This window comes from Anabrus simplex, chromosome 3, assembly GCF_040414725.1.
Source record: "Anabrus simplex isolate iqAnaSimp1 chromosome 3, ASM4041472v1, whole genome shotgun sequence".
NCBI classification, from domain to species: domain Eukaryota; kingdom Metazoa; phylum Arthropoda; class Insecta; order Orthoptera; family Tettigoniidae; genus Anabrus; species Anabrus simplex.
Genome location: NC_090267.1, coordinates 4398609 through 4420945, shown reverse-complemented (window position 1 = coordinate 4420945; position 22337 = coordinate 4398609). Strand labels below are relative to the sequence as shown.

The 22337-nt window shown below is 39.1% G+C and overlaps 1 protein-coding gene across 3 annotated transcripts in view; it reads right to left on the bottom strand.

Annotated features, from left to right (window-relative positions):
• Positions 1–1921: 1921 nt before the first annotated feature.
• LOC136865915 (gastrula zinc finger protein XlCGF57.1-like) overlaps positions 1922–22337 on the bottom strand; it is a 174763-nt gene continuing 154347 nt past the window's right edge. For all 3 annotated transcript variants that reach the window (XM_068226897.1, XM_068226898.1, XM_068226896.1), the window contains one exon: positions 1922–3448. In XM_068226897.1, coding sequence (XP_068082998.1) covers positions 2548–3448 — 901 coding nt within the window. In that variant the 3' untranslated portion in view covers positions 1922–2547. The remainder of the gene's footprint in view (positions 3449–22337) is intronic.

The following is a 22337-nucleotide window of genomic DNA, read 5'->3' as shown; positions in this document are numbered from 1 at the left end:
TGTAAGTATGGTTACAGTGTATGGGACCCTTGCCAGGATTACTTGATTCAAGAAGTGGAAAAATTCCAAAGAAAAGCAGCTCGATTTGCTCTGGGTGATTTCCGACAAATGAGTAGCATTGCGAAAATGTTGCTAAGTTTGGGCTGGGAAGATTTGGGAGAAGGAGATACGCTGCTCGACTAAGTGGTGTGTTCCAAGCTGTCAGTGGGGAAATGCCATGGAATGACATTAGAGTGGTGCTTTTAAAGGTAGGAAGGATCACAAGAGGAAGATAAAGTTGCAATTCAAGAGGACAAATATTCCTTTACAGGAAGATGAGTTAGAGATTGGAATAATTTACCAAGGGAAATGTTCAATTCCAAAATTTTGCATTTATTTAAGAAAAGACCAGGTAAACAACATGTAGGAAATCCACCACCTGGGTAACTTCCCTAAATGCAGATTAAGAGTAAGCTGAAGTGCTCTTTCCAACTGCTCAAGATGTCTTGACACTCAGATGGTGGTTTTGTCATCGGCTTTCAGGATACCTGATGAGTGAACGTAACCATACAGCTCCTTTCTGCCACATAAAACACTTATGGAATTTGTATGATTGAAGTGTGATATTAGAAAGAAAGTTTGGTATTACCAAAATTTAGCAGCAATGGGAGGGCTGTATTCTAGACAGTGACGGCAAAAGGTTAAGTTAGAAGTAAACTGGATGGATGAAGCTTTATGAAAAAGCTGTCCTCAGAAATTCCGTCATATGTGGCAAATGGAGGACAGGGTAAAAATGACATGAAGTTGTTAGATAAGTGCAAAGAGAGGAATAGAATTTTGCTACTTGTTATTAACAACATTGTATGGATCAATAACATACAACATTTGTTCTGTTCAAGAACAGTGGATGGATCAAGATGATATTTTGCAAAATACATAATCAGGTCTCACAACCCATCAACAACACAACTGCCCAGCAATTATAATCATTGAAATATCTTGAGATTTAAGTGAATGAGCATTGTGATCCCAAGAATTAAAACTTATCCAGAATTGACCAAGCCAAAATATTGTTCAGCAGTATAAGGGCGATATTCATCAGTGGACCTCAACATTCATCCAGCGAGTTTGAATGTTGTGACCCAATGCTATCCCTGTCCTTCCCTATGGTATCAAAGCCTGGATGGTCAGCTCTTCAGTGGAGAGGCAGATTAAAGCTCCTGAAATGTACTTACTAGGTAAATGCATTGAATGTAGTGGGGAGAATTAGGAAGTCCCATATTTAAAGAATAAGAAAACAGAGCAGCTAACAACTCTCAAGGAGGAAATGCTCAGGTATTTTGGGAACACCATGAGAGAATAATAATATGAAATTCTCCAACACATCTTTGAGAAGAGAATGAAGGACAACAAAATGTGGAGAAACAGAATAATTTCCTTCTTAAACACTCGTGTGGACCAAATTCTATAACACATTTCAAGCTGCAGTTTTGCAAGTAAGCATAGCCATTCCTCTTGAAACTTTCATAGGGAAACAGCATTGTAAGAACACTAATAAACATAAACAGCAATTTATCCAAAGGGTTGAAGAGAGATTGAATGGTGTAAATGTGCACAGAAATTAAGCTGGATGTTTTATGCATTTTTCATCATTCATAAAGCATCATAGTTTTTATCCCTTAAAACTAGAAAGTAATGTCTTAACAATTTTATTTGTTCATGAAATAATGGGACAGTTGTGGTAGAGGATGAAAGATGCCGATTTTGCAATACAGTTGTCTCCATTTAATTATTTATATTAATGAAAACAGCAAAGTTATGCAGAGATGTCAAGGAAATCAGACTACCTGGAATAAAAGAATTACTACAACATACCTCATCCTTTAAAGAATTCACAAAGCACAGAATATATACAAAGATATATAATCAAGTGATTGCACCAAGTAAATGTAGACCAAGACTGCTAATTTGAAGGAACAATTGAGTTTTGAATAATTTTGGTAAAATATACGAATTAGCTGAAGACGATACGCGAGCAATGACTCAAATATGCAGCCAAAGAATATGAGAGGTACCTACCAAACTACTGTGAAGGTAACTAAATGTAATGGACTGCGAATTAAAAAGCATGTTAATTCAAAAGTAAATACATCAAGAATTAATGAAAGAACATTAAAGCAGTCACTGCAATACGAACTCTAGGAAACGGGAAAAGAAGTTATATTCTAAATTAAATTACTCCATCTGCGGCTGATTTTCGAAATACTCCCGCGAATATTACATAAAAGATTTGTTCCATATCAACTATAAAATATGCTTAATCGCTCATTCACTTTCACACACTGCACAGTCCCCTGCTACATACATTAATTCAATTCTTTTCAGCCGTACGCCCTCGTTCATAGAATGAATTACGGCGTGGGTAAACGTTTTATTACACTCTTTGAATCAGTATGAACGTCCTAGCATGTGACCTAGAATGACTTCGGATATTTATTGCAGGAAAAAAGGACTACCACAGACTATGCATGTGACACTCAATGGTATCCGAAACATCAAAACTAATTATTAATTGCAATCGGAGAACGGTCTGTCTCTAGAGTGAGATCGCATGTGTCTGCGAAAATTTTTCTTATAGGCAAACTTAATATTGCATCGGGTACAGAAAAATTTCCCACCAGAGTGTTTTAAAATATGCCTCTTCAAAGTACACTTCCGGCGATATGTTTTATTGCATACTTCACAGGCGAATGGCTTTTCCTCAGAATGAGTGTCCATGTGTCGCTGGAGTGCCCCCTTACGCGCGAACTTCTTACTACATAGCGTACAACAAAACGGTCTTTCTTCAGAGTGTGTCGCTACGTGTCGACGGAGTATTCCCTTATCGCAAAACTTTTTATTGCACTGCGAGCAAGAGAAGGACCTCTCTGCAGAGTGCTTTAACTTGTGGTAATACAGAGAGGTCACGTGAGAAAATGTACCGTCACAAATTCTACAACTGTACGGTCTTTCTCCAGTGTGAAGACGCATGTGGGTTCGAAGGTTATTGCGGTCACTAAACTTACGACTGCATACCTTACATTCGTATGGCCTTACGGCAGAGTGAGTTAAGATGTGTTTCTTTAAAGTAGATTTTAGCTTGTAAGCTTTGTTACATTCGCCACAACAGTAAGGCTTTTCACCAGAGTGAATTACCATGTGGGCTCGAAGATTACCCGCGAGTTTAAAAGCACGATTGCATTCTTGACAGGTGAATGGCTTCTTTTCCATGTGAACAAGCATATGGTTCTTCAAATGGCCCCAAAGGCGATAAGTGCTATTGCATACATCACAACTGTATGGCCTCTCTGCGGAGTGACGGGCCATGTGTCTTTTGAGACTATATTTACGAGGGAAGGTCTGATTGCACACAACACACCGATGTGCCTTTTCTCCATTTTGCACGCTCAGTACGGGAACATTCTTCACACTGAAATGAAAAAAAAGCAAAGTAAATTTTAGAACGACAGAAAATGAACACAATTCTAGAAGCAGAATCAATAGAGGTACCAATTCTCTGTATTTAATGCTTAACCTCTCCAATTAAGTAATTTCATTTTTGCTTTAAAACTCAAAAATATGCACATTTGCTCCCACCTAAGATCTCTATTACTGATAAGCTCTATTTTCTATTTTTTACATTGTTTATATTGCACAGACACATGTAGGATACATGGCAATGATGGGTTAGGGAAAGCATAAGATTGCCAAGGTATTTATAGGTATTGACCGATGTAAATTCTTTTTCATCTAGGGTCATTTGGTTTTCCATTCACAGCACCTCGGCATCAACCTGCAAACACCGTGCCACACTTTCAGACACCACACAAAGGAACGAGCAGCAGCTGTCATTAGAGGAATGTGCGATCAGATGAACATAACCAAACTCTCACTACAAACACTAACAATAACAGACCTCACCATGACAGAAAACGTGAAAGCATGATTTTTTTTGCTAGGGGCTTTACGTCACACCAACACAGATAGGTCTTACGGCGACGATGGGATAGGAAAGGCCTAGGAGTTGGAAGGAAGCAGCCGTGGCCTTAATTAAGGTACAGCCCCAGCATTTGCCTGGTGTGAAAATGTGAAACCACAGAAAACCATCTTCAGGGCTGCCGATAGTGGGATTCGAACCTACTATCGCCCGGATGCAAGCTCACAGCCGCACGCCTCTATGCGCACGACCAACTCGCCCGGTAGCATGATTCTTTACGAGAGCACTGGGTGTATTCACAATTAAGTATTTATTTTCCACCTAGTCGATACAATGATTGCTTAAGGCAATTTTTAATGGTTAAAAGTCGTACATGTTTCATATATTACCAACATCTTCAGCCACATAACATTATTTAGATGAAAAATATATAAATTGACAAAGTAATGCTTTAGAGGAAGTGGCAAAAAAGTCACCATCCAGACTAATCTATGAATTACGAAGGGAACCTTTCTATATCGAAGATTTCTGGTTCATCTACCATCTACACAGTAAATGGAGAAGCCATTTGAGCAGAAGTATCTGAAGCAACAGGATGAACCACTAGATTTCTATGCAATGAAAGCAATGACCGACATGCGAAGGACAGAGGAAAATCAGGAACTAAGGAACAAGACTAACCGTATTTGGCTCCCATCACAAAATTTGCAAAAACATAAAATATTATGAACTAAACAAAGAATGTACATGTTCTCTGTGTAAGAAGTCATGCAGCAAATATCACATAACACTGTGTAGTGACAGGGAAAAGAGCATTATTGATTATAGCAAGGCTAAATCACCTTGAGCATCTGTAATTCACAGCATATTGTGTAATGATATTTCATGCTTACTTTGTAGCCTTGTAAGCTATTGTTGTAACCCATTATTTGGCCATTTGGCTGCAATTAATTCTCATTAAAGGGCTAGGTGTGGAATGGAAGTGACTGTGGAGTAATTAAAACACAGCTTCTGCATTAGCCTGCCGTGAAAATGGGGAAAGATGTAAAACCATCTTCAGGACGACCGACCTTGGGGTTCAAACCCATTACCACCCAAATGCATGCTCAAAGCTGCGTGCCTATAAAAACATGGCCAACAGGCTCAGTCAATATATTTCTGAGTTCTAGTTTACTTCTATACCTCTTCTCTCTAAAACTTTAGAAGCTGAGTCTAACCAATGCCGTCTTAATCTTCCATTACATCTCCTAGCCTCCATGACCAAGATAATTTTTCTCTATGTAGACAAACTATTATCTTCACATTACCCCATCAATGATGACACCTTATGCGCACAGCTTCATCAATCCAGTTAATTCCTGTTTTAACCTTTATCTCTTCATTCCGACTACCATCCTGCCATTGTTCGACCTGTCTGTAACAGGGATCATTCTTGCTGCTTTAATGTCTAGTACTTCTTTCTTATGAAAAAGATATAGTGAGTCACCACCTTTCAGCCCGTGCAGCAAAGCTGAAATAGACCAGTGTAAATATAGTTTCATAACAGAGCTGACATCACTCCTACAGAATATTATTGATCATAACTGCGCACACTGCATTAGCTTTGCTGAAACATAATTCAACCTCAGTTACTAAACTCCATCGAGGGAGAATACACATCTTAAATAATTGAAAATAGCCAAGTGTTGAAGCTTTCTACGTGCACAATATATCACAAAATAATTGTAAGATCAGATGATGGTTAATCTACTGCAATTATCTCAGTTCTATTTCATACAAATTTAAGCCAGCCAAAGAGTCACTCATTTGTCTACCCCAATAAAAATTGTTTTCATCAGTAGGCTCTCAAGATCTACCCTCATACAAGTTTTGAATAGGTCAATAGTGATACACACCATCTGACTTCCTGGATATAAAATATTTAATGTATCTTGCTAGAATCCTGGAAGTTGATCCTAACTGGAATAAATTTTCCTAAACCCAAAATGCCATCGAAATGGAATCTGTATATCAAGAAGAGCTTCAAGCCACTCAGTCTCTACACTCCACCGCCACAAACCTTACGCCTGACAAGCACATGTTTGGCCACTCCTACGTGGCTGCTGGAACCAGGAACTGTACTACTCCGTCGCTTCAATTGACATTCTAAATTCGATTCAGTGCTTGAAGTATTTATCCTCCTAGATGGTAATTAGGACTATGCACTAATTTGGTAACCTAATGGATGAGAGTCTACAGTGTCCACTAGGCACTTTGCACAGAGGAGAACAAAATCACACAGCAACCGATGGAAAGGCACCACACCCTGGTAAACCCACCACAGATTCTGATCATTCTAATGAACGGAGACCTGCAACTCAGGTTAAAATCCTTTAAACTCCTGACAGTCCACTATAAACCCCGGATAATACTCAAGAAGAAAAACTCCTACATCTCAGCAGCATCATCCCTCATCATCCAGCATATTTGAAGGACTATGTTCAGTTTTGAGGAGCGGGTAAATGTGACGATATTAGTTCTATGGTGCTATAAGTTCCATGGATTATTTGCTCAGAGTATACCAGAACTCTTTGGACATCTCTGTGATGCTCTTTGATTTATTGTTAATCTAACTCAACCATTACATAATGTTATTCTGAGATTTGTTTAATAAAACCCACTTAAAGGTAAATAGTCACTTTCACTCATGACAAATGCATGATTCTTTCTCTGTTACTTCTATTCTTGCTAACTGGACATTTTATCCACAGGTCTGGTTACTCACATTTATTAGTTTACTGAAATATTCCTTCTATGTGTTCTTTAGTTCCTCAGTTTTGTCAGCAATACCCCGTAATTCTTCACTATTTCATTTCTATGCTTTATTCCAATTCCAAATAATTTTTTGCCCACAATTCATATCTTCTTTTATTTCCTGAGCAAACGTTTCCCATATTTTCTTCTCTTCCTTGGCTACTACTTTTCTAAAACTCTTTTTCCTTGTTTGTACCATGCTCTACTCTCTTCAATCTTTTGTTTTCCATACTTCCAAGTTTTCTTATTTTCTGTTACTTTCTCTATCTCTCTGCCATGTTGACTCTTTCTCTCTTACCTTTCCTGAACTTCTGTCACAGGTTTTCTTTGCACACCTCACAAATGCACTCCCAAAGCTATTCCATTCCTATTCAAGATGACTAATATTTGTCCTTGGTATCAGTTTATGCAATTCTTTCCAAAACACTTCCTAAATCTCCTTTTCCTTTAGTCAAGAGACCCTAATATTTCTTTCTATTTTTTCTTGTAGTTTTGTGATCTTGCCTACTTTCACTTTGCTATTACTGCTCCATGATCACTTGTAATGGCTTCTTCAGCGATAGCTCTAACATCAGTAAGATCTATTCCATATCATTTTTCCACAAATAATGAATCAATTAACATTATTACTGTTCTTCTGTCTCGTCCATACTTGGTAACTTGAATATTTTTTTCCAGAACCATGTATTTCCTGTTATCAGCTGGTTCCTCTGGCAAAAGACCATTAACTATCCCCTTCTTGCTTCTTGTTGCCATATCCATATGACCCCAGAATCTCTTCTCTTCCCAGTCCCTCTCTTCTCACTTGTGCATTCAGACCTCCCATTATTATTAATTCCTTGTCTTCTATGCATTTCTCCATTTCTTCAAGAAATTATTCAGTATCCCTTTCTGTATTTCCAGTTTGTGGAGCACATACTAGGAACAGATCTTGTGCTCTTGTCTCAAACTGTATCCTTGCAATGATCATTCTGTCATTGATCTACTTCACCTCTTCCACCATATCCCATGACATCCTTTCTAATGATCATTCCTACTCCTTTTACTACATCCTGTCATCCACTCTAAAACAGCCTGTACCCTTCCTTGAGTCTTCTTTCTCTTCTTTATGGGGGTTGATGTTGCTCATGTCTGTAGGCTTAACCTCAAAATACCCTACAACCCTTGGGCGGTGCTAAGCGAGCAACAATATATCTGGCAGCCTGTCTATCACTGCGATCTCCTGGCAATTACATACAATGACATATCAAACACGTCTCAACAGCTCTTTTATGAGCTCCCTAACAAGAAACATTGGACCAATGATTCGACTCCTCCAACTAAATGTCGAAAGTATCAGCAAAGCAAAGTGTGACTATCTATCTAAACTTTTATTGGACAACAATATTGATATTGTTGTCATTCAGGAAATGCATGTTTCTAATGCAGATCAGTTTCAAAGCAGAGGTCGTATCCCTGGTTATACTGCTTTTGGAGTGACGTATCACGATGTGTATGGAATAGCCACATACATCCGTAACAACATAAATGAAGCCTCACTTATTTCTGAAAATACAGATGGAAATATACATACAGTTGTCACACAGTTGCATGGCATTACTATAACGAATGTCTATAAACCACCTAACATTCTCTGGCCTGAACATGTCTTACAAACTGCAAAGCATCCTGCAATTAATGTTGGGGATCTTAACAGTCACCATGGATTCTGGAAGTACTAAAAAAATGATGAAAATGGTAGAATGCTCCTGAAATGGGCAGAGGAAAATAACCTCCATTTAATTTTTGATGCTAAAGACAAGGGCACATTTAGATCAGCTGCATGGATCAAAGATACAAATCCAGACCTCTGTTTTTAAGCTCTAATGAAAGTGGTTTTCCTGAAAACATCACAAGAAAAGTGATTGGTGAATTTCCACATAGCCAACAGAAGCCCATCCTAATTGAAATTGGTATCACAATCCCTGTAATTAGATCAACACAACATTCTTGTTGGGATTTTCGTAAAGCTGACTGGACTAATTTCACAGCAGAACTTGATAAGTGCATCCGATGGATACCTCCTAAATATAACAACCATAGGCGTTTTGCTTGTGCAGTTATAGAAACAGCTAAGAAGTTCACTCCAAGAGGTTACCACAAAGAATATATCCCTGGATGGAATGAAGAAAGTGAAGCACTATATCAAGACTTTCAAAGATGTGGAGATCCTAACATAGCAACCGAGCTTCTGTCCAGTCTGTGACTCATCTCGAAGGCAATAGTGGATAGAAAGAGTTGAGAGGATAGATTTTACTTGCTCTAGCAGAGAAGCTTGGAGTATTTTCAGAAAATTAAGAGGAAGCCCACCAGTATGCACAGAACAGGCTAAGTTACATCAGATCAAATTGCCTCTCACATCATTGCAACATCACGAGTTCCAGGTGACAAGAAACACACCAAATATATTAGACGACAACTTCAAGTCTTGAGGTCAACAGCACCTCAGTCTTCAGAATATGCAAATCCCTTCACAGTATCTGAGATTGATACAGCACTGAAAGATGTAAAACGCTTTAAAGGTCCTGGCTTCAATGGAATTCATCCTGAGTTCTTGATCAATCTGGGACAAAATGCGAAAAAGTGGCTGGCAACATTTTTCACAGACATATTACTAACTGGACACATGCCTTTGGAGTTCAAAAAAGCTAAGATAATTGCGATTTTCAAACCTGGCAAATCCAACAACAAGACACAAAGTTATCGCCCCATAGCCCTCCTTGGCTGTTGCTACAAACTGTTTGAAAGACTCATATTTAACAGAATAAGCAGCACCATTTTACAGCACATTCCCATTGATCAGGCAGGCTTCAGACTAAGTCGCAGCTGTTGTGATCAAGTTTTGGCACTTACAACATTCATAGAAATGGGGTTCCAAAGAAAATTGAAAACATCTGTTGCTTTTGTTGATCTCACTGCTGCATTTTCTCACCGTTCACCACCCTCTAGGTACCCGGTACGACCTAGGGATGATGAAGGTCAATAACCTTACCCACCAGGGTGAGAGTAGAAGAGAGAGGAAAAAAGGACAGAGAGAGAGAGGAAGAGAGAGAGAGAGAGAGAGAGAGATAGAGACCATGGTGAGAAGGTTGCTAACATGTCCGCCCCAAAATGGGTGTTACAGCGAACACGAGGGAGAATGATGAGCACAAGAAGGACGACAATAAAGGTTCAAGCACAATAAAAAAAACAAGGAACCATAGAAAAAAACAAAGAATGAAGTTACCACACTTACCGGGAGCAGCGGAGGAAGACGACTTAAGGCCGTGGAAGTAAATACACAAGAAAATCGGTGACAGTGCTCCACCGAACGTGGCGAATGAAAACCAGCACTCAAATGAAGTTAAAGAATTTTAATTGAAGGGCAAATTGTAGGCAACAAACCAAATCATTAAGTTGATAAAACCTATGTTTATTTTAAGAAGTAAAGCCAAAATGAAAATAAATTCAACGTAAAATTGAAAAGTGGAAAAGTAATTAACAATAAATAAAATAATTCAGAATATACCCAGGTATGGTTTAAAAGAAAAATTAATTCATTATTAATTAACAATTAATGGTAAATAAATACTCTTTAACAGATAATAAATTGAAATTTTTATGAAAACAACAAAGAAAAGAAAAGGATGACCTCCGTACCTAATAAAATGTGATCAGAAAACAACGGAAAACCAATTGACTTCCTTACATAAATACTACCTTGAAATAAAATGTGATCGATCACGGATAGTTAATTAATTTAAAAAAAACATACTCAGTTAACAAGTTTTCAATAAAATGGATCTTCAACGCGGCCGCTTCTCATAATTACCAAAATTAAAAACGTTCAGTTTCCACCAAGGACAGTTTACAAGGCATATAGAATTTTACGTAAAAAATACACACCACCCGGGCCAAGAAAATGGTAACACAACCTTAAAGGGTGGTCAGAATTAATAATTTAACATTTAAAACAGAAAACGATACACTCAACTCAGAAATATATAATTCAAGATCCACACAGGCTCCATGCGCCAGACAACATTAAAACCCGACAACAATCCCCACACCAAGCCGTTGCCAAGGTAACCACCAAACAAAAGCAACGCCTCCAAAAAAAACAAGGAGGAAAACAGGCGAGAGAAAATTTAATTCACCAAAAACCCCAGAAGGGGGAGGGGAGAAGAAAACATACCAAACGAACTGGAAAACAAAACACAGGAAAGCAAACAGAAAGCCGAAGAAAGTAAAGCCCGGTACCTTGGAGACTGTACCTTGGTTCACAAGGAAGGTTACAATTTAAAGTGCCAAAAGAACTCATTTAAATTTTAAACTAAAAATCCCAATTCGGTTCACTGTGAACCTTCCACATTACTGTGATTAGTTGCCGAAACTGTTTTTCAGATTTTCAATACCACACATGCCAATAGGTACCAATTTAACGACGAAGTCCAAATCTTTATTATTATTATTATTATTATTATTATTTTTCCTGAAATCTTCGAAAATATCAAAATCCTCTTCTGGACGACGTTAAAACTGTTTCAAACACTGGTACATACCTTTGGTGGTGAAGAAATTGTGAGAATTTCAAACCTGGCCATTGTTGACGAAGAATGCAGTCACACGACCAGCATCAGACCTTGTTACCGAGTATCCAGACGAAATATAGATGCTAAAATATGATCAGAAGAAATGGCAGGAGGTCTCCGACTGGTTCCACCGGGGAAAATCCCCGTGAATGAAGTAATTAAGGAGGTTTTCTGGTAATCCACCACTCCATGGCGCAACACACAATTACACAAGCGCTCGCCATGATTGCCTCAAGCGAACTGGCTTTCGCGTCAGACGCGAGGAAGCAGCAAGTCTCTCTGGTAGTAGGCCGGCGCATGCGCAGTTATGCGCAACCAGACACAAGCCCAGACAATGGCGCGCTGTCTACAGTAACTTAAAAAAGTTATGCTAGCGAAAAGCCAATTGACACATATACTCCAGGCCGCAAGGCCAGTCCAAAAGGTTATAAAGGGGAGGCTCACACTATTTAATATTGTCTCAGCCCTCCCGCCCCGAAACGACGACAAAATCTCATGCATATGCCATCAATGATGTGGTGGTCACACATATACTAAATTTGGGCGAAGTAGTCCAACAGAAAACGACCGCCAAGATTAACTAGTTTTAGTTTAGAGTTCGCATGACCAGGTTAATAGTTTAAGACACAGTTCCATATCACATTGTTTTTAGAAATAATTGGCGGGGTGCGATCAACATCAGTGTCCAGAAACGTTAACCGAGCACTCAGAAAATCACCAGAGTAATGTTTTTCATCAAACAGAGGGCACAATGACTAGAGTTCACCAAGTATTCAGGTTCACCCAATACACTTTGGTTCAATGCATCTCACAATGATATAGTTTTTGACACACGACCCAGTTCACCTTTGAAGTTTGGCAACTCTCACACTAATCACAGATATACTGACAAAAATCTAACGAAAACCACATGATTATTAGTCCACGCATCCAGGTTTTTTTTCTAAAGCACGGTGGTAAATTAATTTTTAATGCACGAATACCTTTACAAATCTCTTATGATATTAAGGAAATGCATGATTTCGAGTTGCAAAAAGGTGACAACAGTGGAATGAAACGCACAACGGGATCAGGGGAGGACCAAAGAAGGCGCAATTGGTGAATGTAAACTTCAAAATAAGAGAACCGCAAATTTTTGATTAATACAGTTTTGTTACACTTGATTGAGTCAGGGCCATGGTACACCACTCAAACACAGTAGTAGGTAGTCAACGAGGTAAGCACCAGTAATACACGGAGTATACACAATACCAGAATGGAACGAGCAACCACACCCATCATCATAGCCAAGCAAGACCTCAAACTTCAACACTCGGTTCGGTTAACAATCAAGTACCCTGGTTTAAAATCACCGCAAAACAATAACCCAAAAACAAGAGCATCAACCATAGCATAAGGTGCCATGACCACAGTGCCAAATAGCAATATTCCACAGAAGTTCAGATCAGAAGCTCTGAGTGAAACAACACCTAGCCTACAAGTACCATCACAACAGTACAACGGCTTACCATCACTAGCTAAACGTAATGAAATATGACATAGGTCAAGAAAGATTTTCATCTAGACAAAGGTCATTACACAGGCATACTCCAATGAAAGCAGGTTAAGTCCAAGGTTTAGAATTTAGTAGATACAGGGCTACGACACAGTGAAGAATCAACCACTAACAGATTCCAAAATCCACTGACAAGAGCATTAGGAAAAAAAAAATTTCAAATACAGGTTCAACTTCCCACATCAAAATACACCACCTAGTAGATTAAGAGTAAGGACAAGCAACCAAAACGCAATTGATAAATCTAGCTTCAAGGAGTCAGTGTTAGGATATCAAATATGGAAAATCCAAGGCTTAAAAGGGTAACCATGTTTAGAGCAAGGGAAGGACTGACTGGACCGGTTGGAGACTTCTTAAGGTATCCAGATGGAGGGTTCGCGAATAGTCTGTCATCGACAACAGATCAGCCAAGCAACACCAAGCAACCGCACACATCATTAGTCACAAATAAACGACATGGACATAACGGAACAGAAATAGGGATAGAAGAATCACAGGAGGGACACAGACTGGAATCAGTAACCAACCTACTACACAGAACCATAAATACAATTAATTTCACAATGGCCAGCCAATCAAATTAAAAGGCAAAGTAAAACCTCAGATCGGAAGACCAAAATGGAAAATATCGAGCAATGACGCACACAACGTACACCACCGGATACCCAATAGGGTCTCGGCATTACCCGGTCTACAAATACGTGACTTTCCCATCACACTGTCGCAATACGGCCACAGGTACTTTCTCCTATCCACCAGGAGAGCAAGCAAATAAAACATAAGTGGCGGAATACGAGGCGAGTCCATGGAAAATGCTCACAGTAGCATGAAGAAGGCAGTACTCTACAAGAAGACCCCATAATCTACTCGCAGGAAGATTCCAGTACCGACCAAGGGAGCACTACTCCGTCCCATACCAGAGTAGCAAACCCAGAGCACGGTAAGATGACAAACACCAATGTCAACAGACACTAAGAGATCCACTGAGAAAAATGAAACACCATAGAGTGGCAGGTAAAATTAAAATGAGCATTACAGTAGAAGAAGTTACAGACACGACGACATCAGACCAGTAGGAAATGCATGGAGACAGGGAAAGAAGAACCCGAGCATACCAAACAAACACATTACTGAAAACCAACAAGCTAATTCTGAGAGTAGTAGATTCATGTAGAAGAAATGGCCATATCCACAGAACACGGAGGTAAATCAAAGACAGACACGAACACTGCCCATACCAAGGTGCCAACATCACCAAATAATACAACACAAAGAATAACCCAAACCATGACAAACCACACCGAACATGTGTCAGCTCCACAAAGGGATTAAAGGAACACAAACCATCCTCAACAACATGCCGTGAAGTTCTCATGCCACCCCAAAATAATTCCCCAAAAATAATCCACGGTACCGTCACAACACAACCACCTTACATATGTCCAAAGCCATCCCAATGAAGGTTCAAAAGGGCATATACCACCCCTCAGGCAGAGGATCATCAACAACACAACACAAGACCCGACAAGTAGATATGGTAGGGAATACTTGAACCCACAACTCAAAGGAATTAGATATGTACCAATAGGTTAACAAAATTTTTGACAACACATTTTTTAGGCATATAATTACCACGGCAGTGCACGATACAAACAATGCAGAGAATTAACAAGCATAAGAAACACCAAATTACCACGTAACGTTTACACCAGGATGAAATCCAAAGCAGTAGTTCAGAAAAGGTCAGTCAGATTAATTAATACACAGCAAGACAAGTTACGAGTAGGAAACTAGAAGCGGCCCAGACACCAGATAAATGTACTTCAACTAGTTGATAGGTTACACGAGGAAGATGGTTCACGACACACCAGAAATAGCTAAGTACGTCCGACCAATAATCAGGAAGGAAAAAACCAGTTAAAACTATAACAGCTCAGGCACAAGGCCATCTAGTTATTCCAACCTAATACCGGCTAACATGGCCCAACCATAACTGATAACTGCCTCACAAACAGTTGACAGAAAAGATAACTCCAACCACAAACCGAGACCAGGCATACATACACATTCACGGATGGGATGATGAAATGAAAGGACACTCATACCGACAACACACAGCACTCAGCCAAAGCACAAACACACAAAAGCTCGGAAATGATTGAGGCACATCATATAGGCAGATTTCAATATACCAAATTCCACACAAGGATGGGAACACGTCTCTAGTAACAGGACAAATAAACCCGACATGATCTCACAAGGGTGCATATATAACGGCACACTAAAACCCAACTACACTTCAGATAACAGTAACTCAAACCAAATTTAAAGAAATAATAATCGACAAATAAGGATAAGCAATTTCCAAATTAAAAACCAACCAAAGAGCACAGAAACATTACAGGCTAGTAAGTTTCAAAATACCAAGATGTTGCCCACTAGATTATCAGATACTAACAGCCAAGAACGGTTACTGGCATGGAAACAACAGAGGTTAGCCCTAAGTTAGTAGGGGCAAATAACTTTACCCACACAGCCCCAATTAAATGAAAAGCACATACAACCATCCACGCCAAAACACCAGGTCACAGTTCAAAACCATGAAAGGGCATAACACATCACCGTACACTACAGCACATAACCGTTTACACACATAAGTAGGCATATTTGGACATGCTTAGTGGCCAGGTCAAATTATAGATCAGAATCACACACCAGAGTTAACGCAGTAAGAAGGTATTAAATTTAGAAGACAAATAAACGGTTAGCATGTACACCACCGAGGTACCATACAGGAAATATGCTAGAAATGATAATAACAACACTAAGTCTCGGAGCCCAAAGCAAGGCCAGAACAGATAACACAATAAAATGATCCCAGGACACCCTATGTCACTCTCCAAAAGCAACCGAGCAACCTTCACATAACATAATGATCAGAAAAGCTCTCCAAGATAAAACCAGATTAATTCCCACCAAAATCGCAACCACAGTATGCAGGTAGGCAGCAAAAATATAAGGTTGACAGCCAGTACACATAATACAGGACATGTACTAAGCGGTAGTACACCAGTAGCCCTGAGTCAACCAAGTCATACTCCATTACAAGTTGTTCAATAATTACAACTTCCACCAACCCAGAATAATTAATTACATGCAGTCACTCACCAAATCCGCCAGGAAAGGGAAGAAAAATTTACAGGTCACCTTGAAACAGCAAGGCAGAAGCAGAATACACAGCACAGGTACCCATAGGGTTTCAAAATCATAATCAGCAAGTAGGTAAGTCCATACAGCTCAGCATAAACACAGTTGAAAGCAACAGGGAACTCCAAATCACAGGTACATGAAACAAATAACATAGGGAATTACACGAGATCCTTGCATTTCCTTTTACAATAGTTATTGACAATAACACTTTTAGTTTCTTAGTTTTTGATTTCCATCCACCAACATTCACTGCAGCACTGCACCAAGCAAGGGTAGAAAGGGGAGGAAAGTTAGGCTGCACAAGGCAGAAACAACAGAGATTAGGCAGCAGAGCAACAACAACAACAACAAAAGGTATGCTACCACTCAAATCGGGTTCAGAACAACAGTGGAACAACAAAACAACCACGATCTGCTACCACTCTCACCGTTCACCACCCTCTAGGACCCCGGTACGACCTAGGGATGATGAGGTGAATAACCTTACCCACCAGGGTGAGAGTAGAAGAGAGAGGAAAAAGGACAGAGAGAGAGAGGACGAGAGAGAGAGAGAGAGAGAGAGAGATAGAGACCATGGTGAGAAGGTTGCTAGCGTGTCCGCCCCAAAATGGGAGTTATAGCGAACACGAGGGAGAATGATGAGCACAAGAAGGACGACAACAAAGGTTCAAGCACAATAAAAAAACAAGGAACCATAGAAAAAAACAAAGAATGAAGTTACCACACTTACCGGGAGCAGCGGAGGAAGACGACTTAAGGCCGTGGAAGTAAATACACAAGAAAATCGGTGACAGTGCTCCACCGAACGTGGCGAATGAAAACCAGCACTCAAATGAAGTTAAAGAATTTTAATTGAAGGGCAAATTGTAGGTAACAAACCAAGTCATTAAGTTGATAAAACCTATGTTTATTTTAAGAAGTAAAACCAAAATGTAAATAAATTCAACGTAAAGTTGAAAGGTGGAAAAGTAATTAACAATAAATAAAATAAATCAGAATATACCCAGGTATGGTTTAAAAGAAAAATTAATTCATTATTAATTAACAATTAATGGTAAATAAATACTCTTTAACAGATAATAAATTGAAATTTTTATGAAAACAACAAAGAAAAGAAAAGGATGACCTCCGTACCTAATAGAATGTGATCAGAAAACAACGGAAAACCAATTGACTTCCTTACATAAATACTACCTTGAAATAAAATGTGATCGATCACGGATAGTTAATTAATTAAAAAAACATACTCAGTTAACAAGTTTTCAATAAAATGGATCTTCAACGCGGCCGCTTCTCATAATTACCAAAATTAAAAACGTTCAGTTTCCACCAAGGACAGTTTACAAGGCATATAGAATTTTACGTAAAAAATACACACCACCCGGGCCAAGAAAATGGTAACACAACCTTAAAGGGTGGTCAGAATTAATAATTTAACATTAAAAACAGAAAACGATACACTCAACTCAGAAATGTATAATTCAAGATCCACACAGGCTCCATGCGCCAGACAACATTAAAACCCGACAACAATCCCCACACCAAGCCGTTGCCAAGGTAACCACCAAACAAAAGCAACGCCTCCAAAAAAAACAAGGAGGAAAACAGGCGAGAGAAAATTTAATTCACCAAAAACCCCAGAAGGGGGAGGGGAGAAGAAAACATACCAAACGAATTGGAAAACAAAACACAGGAAAGCAAACAGAAAGCCGAAGAAAGTAAAGCCCGGTACCTTGGAGACTGTACCTTGGTTCACAAGGAAGGTTACAATTTAAAGTGCCAAAAGAACTCATTTAAATTTTAAACTAAAAATCCCAATTCGGTTCACTGTGAACCTTCCACATTACTGTGATTAGTTGCCGAAACTGTTTTTCAGATTTTCAATACCACACACGCTAATAGGTACCAATTTAACGATGAAGTCCAAATCTTTATTATTATTATTATTATTATTATTTTTCCTGAAATCTTCGAAAATATCAAAATCCTCTTCTGGACGACGTTAAAAATGTTTCAAACACTGGTACATACCTTTGGTGGTGAAGAAATTGTGAGAATTTCAAACCTGGCCATTGTTGACGAAGAATGCAGTAACACGACCAGCATCAGACCTTGTTACCGAGTATCCAGACGAAATATAGATGCTAAAATATGATCAGAAGAAATGGCAGGAGGTCTCCGACTGGTTCCACCAGGGAAAATCCCCGTTAATGAAGTAATTAAGGAGGTTTTCTGGTAATCCACCACTCCATGGCGCAACACACAATTACACAAGCGCTTGCCATGATTGCCTCAAGCGAACTGGCTCTCGCGTCAGACGCGAGGAAGCAGCAAGTCTCTCTGGTAGTAGGCCGGCGCATGCGCAGTTATGCGCAACCAGACACAAGGCCAGACAATGGCGCGCTGTCTACAGTAACTTAAAAAAGTTATGCTAGCGAAAAGCCAATTGAAACAAATACTCCAGGCCTCAAGGCCAGTCCAAAAGGTTATAAAGGGGAGGCTCACACTATTTAATGTTGTCTCAATTTGATACCGTGTGGAGGGAAACTAGGGTCTGTAAACTTCTCCGGGTCATACCATGCATAAAGATAGCAAGACTTACTAACAATATGTTGAGCGATAGGAGGCTTCAGGTTATCATCGGGAACAATGTGAGCAAGGAGAGGAAGCTTAAAAGTGGTTTGCCTCAAGGTTCAGTCCTATCGCCACTCCTGTTCAGCTTATATATACCGGTATATATATCTGATCTTCCTGAAGTTACATCAAGGAAATTCTGCCACACTAATGGTATAGCATTAGCTGTGCAACTCAAAGGACTGGAGAGAACTGAAAAGATGTTAACAAGGGATTTGTCCATTTTGGAAACTTACTTCAGGAACTGGAGACTTGAGCCCAACACCAATAAAACGGAGGTGTCTTGTTTCCATTTAAACAATCACTTAGCAAATACTAAATTGAATGTAAGTTTCTGTGGCAGGATACTTCACCACAACTGGAACCCAAAATATCTTGGAGTAATTTTGGATCGAACACTATCCTACAAGCAACATCTGCTGGACTTTGCACAGAAACTGAAAACACGTAACAACATCATTCACAAGCTTTGTGGAACTACTTGGGGTTCTTCAGCAAGCGTTTTACGGTCTTCAGCTTTAGGCTTGGTGTATTCAAGTGCTGAGTACTGTGCTCCAGTATGGATGAAGTCATCACACAAGACTCATTGATAGTGAATTGAATTCCACTATGCGCATAATAACTGGCACAATTCGATCTACACCAACTCTTTGGATCCCGCTTCTATCTGGAATAATGCCACCTGATTTACGCAGGTCCACCGCTCTCATCAAGTAATTCAATAAAATCTTAAGGAACCCCGATCTACCTGTACATGAAGATCTACAAACTATTAACCAAAACAGATTACATTCACGCCATCCAACTTTACGTAACGCCTTAGACATGGTTGCTAGAGGCTACAACCCAACTACAGAGTGGAAAAATCGGTGGGAAGCAGCAACAGAGATCCACCTGCACAGTATGTTCTCGAATGCGAAGTCCAAGTCCTTGTCATAAACTCTATCAGCGCAATTGGCAACATAAATGAGGTTGGTTGCTTTTAATAATCTACCCTCAATCCCATAGTGGCCCAAGTATAGTTAACAACATTTTCCTAGGTACTGTGTCAAATGCCTCCTCTCAATCTACAAAACATAAACATAGCTGTCTATTCGTCTTGTAGCATTTTTCAATTACCTGGTTAACACTGAACATCTGATCCTAAGAGCTCTTTTATTGCCTAAAACACATTGTTTCTCAGCCAATGTACTCTCAAATACTGATCGCACCCTTTCTTCCCAAACGGCAGGGAACATCCTGCCTGGTATAATGATCAATGACATAATCCAACAGCTAGTTGTTGCAATCCTTTCTGTTCCCTTGGTTATCAACAAATGTAATTACTGACTTTGTCCTATCAAATGGTACCTTACACATATCCCATGCTAAAATTACTCTATGAAGCCATTTTATCCTTGCCTTTGCACTATATTCTACCATTTCAGGTTGAATTTCATCTATTTCTGCTGTCTACTAGAATGATTTCTACACAGTGAAATGTAATTTCACCAAAATTGTTGTCCTCATCTCCATGAGTTCAGTCATTCACAGCATCAGCAGAAAGATTTCTTTTTATGTAGATATTGTTTCCAAAATATTGCTCCCACCTGACCATTGGTTGCCTGTGATTTATTATTGTTCACCTGATTTAAACTAAACACTATTGATTTCCTTTTTCTGTCTCTTTCTAAGATTCCTTTCTACTGTCCAGAAAGGTTTCCTTGCCTCTTTCCAGGTTATTACAGAAATCTTCTTATGATTCAAAAATTATTTGCTTCCCTCTGTTTCATTTATCTGCATCTGTCTGTGTCAATCATTGTTTGGAATCATTATGACATTATATTATGTGTAAAAGCTGCCTTCTCATCATCACTCAACCAAGATGTTTGCTTTTACCCTTCTTCAAATGCAGTTGCTCTTGAGCATTCCCTTGCTGTTTCTACTACAGCAACCCTGTATTCTATCCATCTCCGTCTATATCCTGAACCTGCTCACTGCCTTTCTTTGGATTCTTTCACTAATCATATCCATGTAATTCTGCCCAATTTCCTCATCCTGGAGATTTTCAACTGCCATTCCTTTACAGAGACATTTCAATTTCTCTATCCTAGTCATAGGGATACTTGATTGCATATAATATCGTGGCCTCAATCAAAAATCTCTCGAAAATCCGCAAATTCCTAGAATAATTTCAAAATTAAAATTCATTTACGATATAGTCTAGTACGGATCTGGTGTCCCTTCTCTCCCAAGTGTAGCAGTGAACAGCCTTATGCTTGACTCATAACTGCTTATCCCATACTTGCACAGAAGCCCAGCAAATGCTTTTCACTCCTGTTAGCTTCTATATCTTCTCCAAATTAACTCATCACCTTCTCATATTTTGCAATTCTGTTTTAAACTCAAACATAGAAATCATCCATTAGCACTACCTATCCTTGCTGTTGCCTGTTAACCATGACTGTAATGTCACCCATGCTTCGTAAAACTTGCCAAAATCATCCTCTTCTTCACCCTGACAAGGTGAATACACTCAGAAAATTCTCATCCTAATTCATACAACAGCTAAATCTGCCCACATCACTCACTCCTTTAAGTGCCTAACAGAAACTATGTAGCCTGCAGCAGTCCTAACCCACACTCTGCCCTTCCCTTTTTAACAACTATATAAAAAACTATATAATATCTTCTTCATTACCTACCCTTAGCCAAATATCATAAATTCCTAAGACATACAGATGCATTCTCTTTGCTGACTTAGCAAGTTATACTTTGTTACTTTCATAAGCAACATTAATGTTGATAGCTTCCATCATATACCATTTTGTTCACTAAGTTATTTCCAAGGAGTTCCTCACCTATCAATGGTACTGGGACTCTATTATTTCCATAGGTCAGAGACTTGCTCAAAATATTCTGAGATGTGTAAGTTCTGTGATGCAGAGCGCTAATCAACTTGCTCATAATCCCAGTTTGAGTTGCTATTTTAACGGGATAGGAACCAGAGGTGAATAGTACAGTCCTAACCACCTGAGCACAAGCAGGGGAATGGCTCAAAATATGTCTGAGGTGCTGTTGCTTTCTCCTATTCCATTGCAAATAGTATTCTGACTCTCAGGAATACTACTCAGGCCTTACCCTTGGTTGACGAGCTATTGGGTATGCCTGTCATAAAAAAGTCTTGATTAAAAATTATACTGATTAATGAAGGTTTGGTTCATAGATTTCTATGCTTAACTATGATAGTCTGAATATCTGTACTGTTTGCAATACATACTGAAATCAAAAAATGTTGAATTTGTATGCATAGTTGACAATTTATGAATATGTTTTCCTCTGTGTGTTACCGGTGGAACAAAAGGAAAAAAAGATATTTGGAAAAAATTGAGAATGCTATGGAGAAAATTGTTGCACATGACATTTCAGATAATGAAACATATGAAGAATGTTGCAGCAAGAGGGAAAGAATGAAAAATGTTTCCATGGTTGATCACAGATATTATAACAAACCCACTTCCGAAATATCTTGATCTACCTGAGATATCTTTGCAGACATTAAACCTGTTCTCAAAGTTCCTGAATATTTCACTTAATTCTA